The sequence below is a fragment of the Seriola lalandi genome, unplaced genomic scaffold, assembly GCF_002814215.2.
Source record: "Seriola lalandi dorsalis isolate HSWRI2012SDOR001 ecotype SW California unplaced genomic scaffold, Sedor1 jcf7180002054677, whole genome shotgun sequence".
Taxonomy (NCBI): domain Eukaryota; kingdom Metazoa; phylum Chordata; class Actinopteri; order Carangiformes; family Carangidae; genus Seriola; species Seriola lalandi.
In genome coordinates this window covers 1,892,639-1,902,950 of record NW_019525230.1, presented here as the reverse complement: position 1 = coordinate 1,902,950, position 10,312 = coordinate 1,892,639, and the positions used below count along the sequence as shown (strand labels likewise).

Below are 10,312 nucleotides of genomic sequence, written 5' to 3'. Positions count from 1 at the left end.
TCCATCCATCCATCCATCCATCCATCATCCATCCATCCATCCATCCATCCATCCATCCATCCATCCATCCATCCATCCATCCATCCATCCATTCAAACATCCAAATATCCAAACATCCATCCATCCAAACATCCATCCATCCATCCATCCATCCATCCATCCATCCATCCATCCATCCATCCATCCATCCATCCGAACATCAATCCATCCATCCATCCATCCAAACATCCAAACATCCATCCATCCATCCAAACATCCATCCAAACATCCATCCATCCATCCAAACATCCATCTATCCATCACGGAATTCCAAAACAGTCAGGGTGAAATGTAGAGCAGTCATGACTTTGCAGGCCAACCATAACAAAGTAATAATCTCTGACTTTGAATACAGCTGCAGGTGGGCTGGTGGCCTCATTTTCAAAGGTTAGAGATTTGCAAATTCAGCTGGAACTCTGCTCCCCACTCAACAGAAAGAACACAAACCAGGGTGGAAATAAAAATGTTGTAATGTCTGAATTGAGGCAGGGGACTTAAACCAAAGCAAAGAAAGACCTAACCAGTGTGACTTTGCTCATCAACAGAAATTCCTGACGCATTTAAATTTGCCCTCGCCCAAGAATAATAAAGTACGTAGGATTTCGCTGCAGCTGTGTATGAAAACGATCCTGTACAAGACTGTTCCATTGCATGTGAGATGTAGACAAAACCCAGGCTGCTGTGATAGGCTCCTGCAAACCACAAAGTAGATGCACTTCTGCTATACTTCATGAGGTGAATGGACTTTACCTTTACATTATTATATTATTAGCTGGGAGAGGGTTAGTCGCCCTTTAAATAAACTCAGCGCTACATGTGCTTGTAATTAAAACTCCTGTAAAGAGGATTACTTTGAAAAAGGCCAGACCCACATACACCCATTTAAACACTGAGTTAACAAGATATCTATTTTGGTTTTTTGACCTCAAATGTAGGCAATTCATTTCTTATTAAGATGAACTTAATTAGCCCAATTCTCCCATGTTGTTCTGGGAGGACAGAGTAAATAAGTGAATCTTGAATCTGTGTTTTCTATTACTCTGTTTGCTTGTGTGATTTTGCTCTTTTTTTTCACTGGTCTGTCCTACTTATTTAAGCCTCTGTCAGACGCTGCCTTAAGTGTTTCTTCATCATTCAAACTCCTGGCACTCGTGTTGTTGTTTCAGTCCTCGCCAAAACGGCTGAAATTGCCTTACAAAGCTAAAATGTCATCCCTACATATTTGGTCAAGCTTGAGTTAAGATCAGAATCTGACCTTCTGACATCTGTTTCACCATAAGAAAAAAAAACAAAAAAAACAACATGTAAAGTTTTCAGTAAAAACAAAACAGAAGTAAAAAAAAACTGCACCCTCACTGCGCCGTAGTTGAGGCTGCTTTGCCTACTTTCCCCGGCCTGTTTTTCCCGTAATTAAAAAGTCAGTTTTGATACTTTTAGTGATTTCTTTATTATAGTATATATATACAATTAAATATATCTAACAATAATAGTGAAAAAAGTAACACCAAATAAACCAGTCCTGCTCACTGGCCTCCCTTAGCTACCGTTTAGATTGTCCAAACATGGAGATCAGTATCTGATTTAATGCGACAGTGATGACAAGCTGCCCGCCTCTCTTATTGTTCTTTCTTCCAGGCCCGTTCAGAGACTGTCTCGCCGCACAGGAAGCCGGCCACAGCACCAGCGGCATGTACCTGATCCGACCAGACGAAGCCGAGAGGCCAGTGCAGGCCTGGTGTGAACAGGATATAGACAATGGGGGTTGGACTGTTATCCAGAGCAGGAGAGACGGATCAGTTAACTTCTTCAGGAACTGGGATAACTACAAGGTGATGACAATGACACATCCCCTGCCCTGTCCGTCTCCTTTCGCTCTCTCCTCTCCCGGGCCCGCCTCTGAATACTTGGCTCGTCCAGAGACAACAGTGGTGCCGTTATATGACCCATCTAAATGAACCATCTGGGGTCTTTGGGACTATACCTTAGGCTTGTATCCTTGTGTTTTCACTTACTGTAAAATATAACGCCCTGTCATCAGCACTATCCGTCCGAGGTCATTTGGTTTGAGATTCCCATTATGAAACATTAGATGGCCCACTAGGAAGGTATGTTCCACAGCTCAATCTGCAGGCGTTTCTTTCCAAAACCACTACTACTATGCTGCCTTCCTGGATGGATAGCTGGTTGGCTTACTGCACCACACTATATAGAGCCCACTCATCAAAGCTCTGTGAGAATGAGATGGAGTATATCGCTGCTGGCAGCCTCAGCAATTCAGTGTTCCATTCAGCCTGGCCAGGCCTGTGCATGTGTAACTGCAAGCTAAATTGCCCTCCTCAACATTGATTTGCCAGTGAGCTCTCCCACAAAGCCACCACATGTACACACACACACACACACACACACACACACACACAGCACAGCACAGCACCAGAGAGGAGGCCCCGGACTGAAACCCTACATCATTCATCATGTGCTGGCTCACCCGGCTAATCCACAATCACAAACCTCAACCTCCTTTACCAAGTGAAGTGTTCTGGCGGCACGCGGCCAGACGTAGATTGCTTGAGGTTATTCAACACAAGCACCCGTTCCAGTTTTCGCCATTCCAGTTGATCCCGGAGATCTGTGGGGTTTGAGCGATGAACAGGCATTCTGAAGATGGATGCTTATTTTCCAGCACGAAGTCTACAACACGTCTTTATGAGGAGTTTCAAAGACAGGGTCTCATTCTTCTGCCACAGTGCCTTTTTCATTTTGAAGTTTTGAAGCATCATCAAAAAGAAAGTTCTCATTTGTCCTGTTAACAACCCCACAGCCTCTTCTAAAGCTCCTAAACAATTCTCATGTTTCTAAACTCCCTGGGAAACCACATAACAAACAATGCGCATTATTTTCTGTAATTTTGCTCTAACCTTCCTTTTGATCTTCCTTTGAATCAGAGCGGCTTTGGCAACATAGACGGGGAATACTGGCTTGGTCTGGAAGGCATCTACAATTTAGGGAGGCAGGGGGACTATAAGCTGCTGGTGGAGCTGGAGGACTGGATGGGCAAAAAGGTCTACGCTCAGTACAGCAGCTTCCACCTGGAGCCAGAGAGCGAGGGCTTCCGCCTGCGGCTGGGCACCTACCAGGGCAACGCCGGGGACTCCCTCAGCAGCCACAATGGCAAACAGTTCACCACTCTGGATCGAGACAAGGATGCCTTCTCAGGTAGATGAACATGGTGTCCCTTTGTGCTCTTGTAGCATAGTCCCCTCTTAGGATGCCATGATATTAATATTAATATTGTGACCTTGGAATTATAAGCCTGTATCTGAGTGGTTGCGAGATTTTAAGCTTTTAAGTGTTCACATTCGTTCACTATGGCAACAGTGACGTACAGTGAAGATCTTTTTCACTGGTCAAAAATCAGAAACCCTTAAGATGCTGTGATTGAAAAAACAAATGGGTTTTCTCGAACTGGTCAATCACAGATAGACCTTTACTTGAAGACCGAATGAACGTAGCGCATTTGTCCCTCGCTGATCATCGCATGTCGCCTGATATCCCACAATGCTCTATGGAGGGATTTACTCGCATCCCATAGAAAATAAATAGCGGAAGCGAGCAAATCGTGTGACATCACCTTCACCTCTTTTTAGTTGATTGCTGTGAGAATGTCAAAGCTCAAAAGCTGTATCATGTAGCATGTAGTAGCTTGTTCGTTAGCGAACATTGTGTAAATATGTGACCAGCTCCTTGTGGGATTCCAAGCAACGCAGACCTGAGCAGCAATGCAAAAAGAGAAAGGTGTCATTGCTGAAAAATTTTCACTTTATGCAAACGATTGCAAAACTTGCCTGGTGACACGACACTGACTTGCTGAAAAACTGACATCAAAAAAGGGTCAGTTCTTAACCTGCAAGCAGATTTTATGGCGAGCTATGACAAGCTCGCAACGACAAGCAGGAAGTGGCAGAGGCAGTGACTCACCATTACCCGTGAAAGGTTCTGTCAATATGTTGTCAAGTGATGTTTTCTGAAGTCAGCATCAAATGTGTGACGAACACATCTCTTCATAGAGCTAACCATCCCCATTCCTTCTCCCCAACAACAGGTAACTGTGCCCATTTCCATAAAGGAGGCTGGTGGTACAATGCTTGTGGCCAAGCCAATCTTAATGGTGTCTGGTACACCGGAGGCGTCTACCGCAGCAAGTTCCAAGATGGGATCTTCTGGGCCGACTACGGCGGAGGCTTCTACTCCATGAAATCTGTCCGCATGATGATCAGGCCCATAGACTGAGGAGATACTGTAAGCCAGGCTGGTCCCCGGGCAGCTATGGAGGCCAGGTCACACTTGAACCTCATTCTAAGTCTTGACTATATATATGTCATCAGCAACTGGTTGATCCAAGATAAAAAAAGACCCGCACCAATGGAGATTACCACCCATCAGTAGTGACTTGAGTTGCCTCCTGTAACAGAAATAGACTCTGTTTGAACATTGTTCTCTTTATATATAATAGATGCACACATAGAGGGGTTTAGGGGACATGACTATTTATAGTACGCCATAAAACTCCTTTAATCACCAAATACACATCAAGGTAAAGGTAAATTAAAATTGACTCCCAACATTTTGCAGTTAAATAATGCAAGCTGACGATCTGATTTAGAAACCACAGTATTTCCCTCATTACTAGGTCATCCCGAGTAGAGGAGGCGCCACATCCTCACAGAACTTCATTGGTATTGATTTCATTCATAAGCTTTAGTGTCACAGGATCTAAATGCATCTCTTCCTACCTCGCCAAGATAAACGTCTGGGGGAAACACTCATGCATAGGATTTAACTTGTGCTATACTTGCTGGGAGCTGGAAAATACATTTTATTAATACCTATATAGATTTATTTAGACCCTGTATTCACTTCCAGATTTAAAAAGGCCAGGGAGCTGGAGAAAGGAAATGTGGCTTAAAAACATGTTTTATGTACATTTGATTACACAGACACTGTACGGATTTATTTTTTTCTCCCTGCAGTTAATATGACCTGTGTGTTAAGCTATGTTGTCCAAGTGCAGATGACCGGAAACTGTAAATTATGTGTACAATTAACTTATCATAACAGTGAAAAGGGCCGGGTATCCTGAGGGAACAGTGAAAGATCCTACAGTAAATAGAACTAATTTCCACCACTGAACATATGACAATCATTCTCAAAGTGTGCTTGCCGTTATATGTTCTTCTCATTTGGCTGTTGATTAAATGTCAGTATGACTCTGAGAAAAACAAGCGTTGTTTAGAGAAAAAAAAGATGGAATTACGTTTTGTTTTGAGTGGTTTTCGACCATGAAAAAATATGTTGACCAAGCGTCTTGAGAGTTATAGGCACTGGGACAGACAACGAGGAGCACATTGCTGAAAGCCAGACAGGATGGAGAAAGAAAAAGAAGGGAGAGAGGGGAGGGAGCGGGGGAGGGAGGAGATGAACTGGAATGGAAATGGTCCAAATTTCCAAGTTATTTTCCCCCCTTCTGCCTTTTAAATACAGTGAAATTTACATTCTTTCCACACAAAAGTGCTTGAACTGTATGTTTTCGTAAAAAATATCTTTCATTGACAAAGTCATGGGCTCCTGCACTCTGTAATCACCGGTATGGAAGGAAAGCGGTATCCTTTTGGGGAAACCATCCCAGAGGAGAGGGGAGCTGGGGGGCTTGAACTGGTGGGTCTGCTTTGAACAAGAGCATTGCATCCACAACACACATGAAAGACAAACAGCCTTTGGTCTCTGAGCTGAAAATAGACTCTCATATTCTGCTGTTTTTCTTATTGACCACAATGGCCCTCACACCCATCTCTTTAACAAACTTAAAACTACGAAAACACAAAGCAGGGAGACCCAGCTGGACATGGTAACATGTTTATGGACATGTGAAAAAAAAAAGAAAAAAGCAGCATCTAATAAAAGTGGCATTATTATTTTGAAATGAAACAGCAATGAAAGCTGAAACCTATGACTCACAACACTTGGCAGAACAAACATTACACAACTAACACTCAATAAATGGGCAACGTGTAGGGTCACTTCGGGGGACGCTCTTTTTCACTGGAACTCCAGAGAGCTGATTTATACCGTTAACCAAGTAGTACATGACTGGTTAGTGTTTAGTTTTTGTTGAGATTACATGCACATTCCAGTCTTATCTTGTGGGTGTGAGTCATGCCAATAAACTGTTGTTATTTCCCATATTGGTTTCAAACAGATAGAGCGACTGTACATCTTCATGGAGGCTCTAAAGTTTCCTCGCTGAAGTTCTGAGACATTTCTGTGTTTGACATGAATGAGAGTTTTCTTAAATGTGCCTGACTCTGTGTGTGTGTTGCGTTAGCGTGAGAAAGTAGTGAGGAGACAGATGAATACGACGCGAAGACATCTCATTTTAAGTGGTAACACATTTTTCTGTGGTTGACTGGGTGAAGGCAAGTCATCTCTTCAGATCTGGCTCACAACCTGAACTGCGTGATTCTTTTTTTTTTGTGTGTTTTCTACTTTTTTTTTTGTTCCACTGTCCAAACAAAGCACAATGAAGACTTATACTGGAAATTTAAGTTCCTGAGGGTAATGTTTTCATTAATAGCCCTAATAGATGAGAAGATTGATACCACTCTCAGCTATATTAGCATAGCACAAAAACTGAAAGGATTTGTACATTTTGGGAAAGTCACTTGTTTTCTTCCTGAGAGTGAAATGAGATGAAATAAACCACCCGTATGTCTTAATGGTATATATATAAAGCTACAGCCAGCAGGTGGTTAGCTCACATTAGCATAAAGACTGGAAGCAGAACCACAGCGAGACTGGCTGTGTCCAACGTTTAAATCACCCTACCAGCACTTCTGAGGCTCGGTACTTCACACATTATATCTGGTTTGTTTTATCTTTACAGAAAACAAAATGTACAAATGACAAGTTGTGGTTCTTTGTGTTGCACTGGAACTTTGGAGCAATATATAACTCCTCCTAAAACCACAACTTGTCATTTTTACACTTCGGTTTTGGACAGAATTTGTGAGCGTCAGAGTTAATGTTTGGTGGATTTCTTTTTTAAACTTTGGACAGAGCGAGCTGTGTCTCCCTCAGCCCAGTCTTTGTGTGCTATCATAAGCCAGCTGCCCCTCTGGCTCCAGGTTCATGTTTAACATACAGACATGAGAGCAGGAAGCGTACAAGGGCATTTCTCAAAATGACGGGCTTTTTCCAAATAATTCATTGAACATATATCCACCTGAGCGAGTACATTTCTTTAAATCCAACACTTTTTGTGCATATAGTCTGGATACTGTGTCCACCCTGTCCTCTTCTGCTGGCCGCTGAGCAGCTCTACTGGAGCAGTTCAGGAGTAAAGTACCTTTTTCACAGACACCTTAACAACTCTTGACGAACGTGATGAGAGCATTGGTTTAATTTCAACACACATTTTCACAGACGGTTATAACGGCCCACCTTCCTGTCACAAATCTGCCTCTCAAACGTCGGTGCTAACCACCCCACAGGCTGCCAGTGTGGGATGCTCGGTCACCACCGGAGCTGTAACTGTAGTCTTCCAATAACTTTGCTCACCACACACTGAACCCTCACATTTTAAACAGCCTCATGGGCGTATGGAAATGTACGATTAGCCCACAAAAACCAAACTCCTACGCAGTCAAACATTGGAACAGTGAAGGTGACATCGTTGGCTCCGTCGAGGGGGCCACACTCTGGCCTGTACCACCTCGAATACCTGGCCAACAGACTGAGGATGGCTGAGCCCTGCTGCCGTGTGGTCCTCTGGAGGTTATAGAGGTGAAAGCCCTCTTTGTCGCTGAGTGAAGCTCCACTGTCTACGAAATTCACCACCAAAATGGCACCAGGCTCAGAAGATTTCTGGAAGAAACTGGCTCCACAGGTCGTTACTATTTGCTAAAAGACATCTGCTGTTGGGGGAATGTCCGTGAGAGTGACTCATTAGCCCGCAAAAGCTCAGTTAGTGTCAACCAGCAAATCAACAGACAGGATGTGGAGCTGTTTTCTTTCCAAATAAGCACCATGACTAATCCCTGCCCTAACTGGGACAGTTAAACAACTCTATAACTAAGTCCATTCCTAAGTGCCCTTTTGATTTAAAGCTTAACAGACACTTGCTTAAGATGGATGATCATTTAGAAGGGTCTGCGAAGGCTCACTTAGCTGCTGACAGCTGAAGTTTCCACTCTCCTTTATTGGTCTAGAACATACAGTAGGATGATATTTTATTTTGCTGTGAAGCGAGTGCTGAGATGGTGAAAATGAGATTTATTTTAATGAGGTTTTTCTGACAGAAGCAAGTCAATCTAAGCACCGATCGCAACCCAGAGATAACAAATAAAGGAACATTTGAGCCATGAGACGTGTGCTCCTCGAGTTTCAGCTGCTTATTAACAGACGTTCAGTCTGTTAAATACATCTATTAGTGACCAAGAATTCAGGTGGTTTTCATTGTTCCCGTGGTTGGCATGAAATGCTTGTTTATTCTAGACTCAAACCTTGAAACCCCTTTACATGATCAAACGAATCTCCTTTGTAAGAAAGTAGAACAGCGTGGAGTCAGCATTAGTCACTGAACTGAAGGATCCACTAATCATCTACAGTATGACTGTTAACTGTTTGTGTTCTGAATATATGATTCCACTTATTGTGATGAATTGTGTGAGTCACAGAGGCCTGTTTAAGGCTTCGTGGCCACCCGGGGTGACAGAGCTAAAGGAGCAAGCGACCTGACAACTCAACTGTTTTCACACCATAGTTAAAACAGTGAAAAAAAAGGGCCCCTTAGTCTAAACCTGCTCGAGAGACATGAGCCAAAGAGCCACAGAGGACAACAACAGAAGGAACCACAGAAATAGTTTATATCCAGTCCAGCAGAGAAGAAAACAAAAAGACGTTTCTATAGCACTAATTCAGGTCTTGTCTTTTAACTACTAACAATAAATTCTACAGAACAGTTTTAAAAACAACAGCACTAAAAAGTGATACAAACAGAGGAAAGTTCTCTCTTTACATAAATTAAACAATAAAGATCTTTTGGAAAGATATTCAGGACTTTATGTCTCAAGCTAAATCAAGCCCAGACCAGTGGGGATAGTCAAATGAAATTAAAGTCCTGCTACAGTCAAACACAAATGTGATTTAAAGTGATTAGTAACATTTTTCCACCAGTTCTGAATTCTGTTGGTAACTCTACCTCCACATTGCGATGATAGAACAGGAAATATAGTGTCTTCGTTTAGCAGTAGTTCACATTTTAGCTGCTGTGATCTAAAGTGGCAGCAGATGTGAGTGATTTTGGAATGGGGCAGGGAGTTCAGTGGTTTAAATGGGATGTGACAGTTTTGTTTTCTTTTTTTAATGATAGCTTTCTCCCTCTTTATTAAAACTATACCCAGATCCGTGCAGCTGGCTTTGTATTGGAGGGAGATTACTGATATCTTTTTTTTTTTAAAAGTATTTCTGGAGTTAGTGGACCAAAAAAATCCCCCTTAAATTAACTTTGGTGAACAGTAAAAAGTTGGAACATTATTAAAAATCATCATTAATAATACATTCCTAGAGCTTGAAAGGGGGATACATTATTAAATATGAATAAATATTCACTCTTTCTTTGTAGCAAATCATTGCAACTCAGCTTCGTGCCAGTGAGATCTCTTTGGTCCTGTTCTTGGCATTGCTCAGTCTTGTACATCGACCCTACAGCCATACTTTAAATACATAAGCTCAGGCTCCAGGAAACCCATGCTGCCACTGGAATAGAATCTGTGACTGCACTACATTTTTTAAGGTAAAATGCACCTTGACCCTGTTTCTATGATGTGTGTGTGTTGACACTTTAACTGACTCATATCACACTGCAAATGCACTGATCTGATGGGCTACTAATTTCTGCTGCACCAGAGACTGGGCTTTGCAGAATTTAAATGATACCATGATGCCACCTAGTGGATGAGTAGTTTTACTACCAAACCATACCATGGTCTTCTCAGGTAAAACAGCAAATACTTGGGATGAGAGTTTTGTCATGGATGAGATGCACCTACACACACACACACACACTGACAGCCTGTAGAAGCAGGCCACTCTCACAAACCCCATGTGGTCTAATTTGAACAGGCAAATGAGACATTTCACAATAGATGCAATAACATGACTAACATGGACTATGAGAGGAAAACACTGTAAAAAAAATAGCATATGCAAAAATAGTCAT

General features: G+C 42.4%; 1 protein-coding gene across 1 annotated transcript in view; it reads left to right on the top strand.

Annotated features, from left to right (window-relative positions):
* angptl1b (angiopoietin-like 1b) overlaps positions 1-6,276 on the top strand; it is a 7,841-nt gene extending 1,565 nt beyond the window's left edge. Inside the window, exons 2-4 of the mRNA XM_023421797.2 lie at positions 1,675-1,868; positions 2,982-3,252; positions 4,139-6,276. Of these exons, the coding sequence (XP_023277565.1) occupies positions 1,675-1,868; positions 2,982-3,252; positions 4,139-4,326 (653 nt within the window). The 3' untranslated portion in view covers positions 4,327-6,276. The remainder of the gene's footprint in view (positions 1-1,674; positions 1,869-2,981; positions 3,253-4,138) is intronic.
* The last annotated feature ends 4,036 nt before the right edge of the window (positions 6,277-10,312 follow it).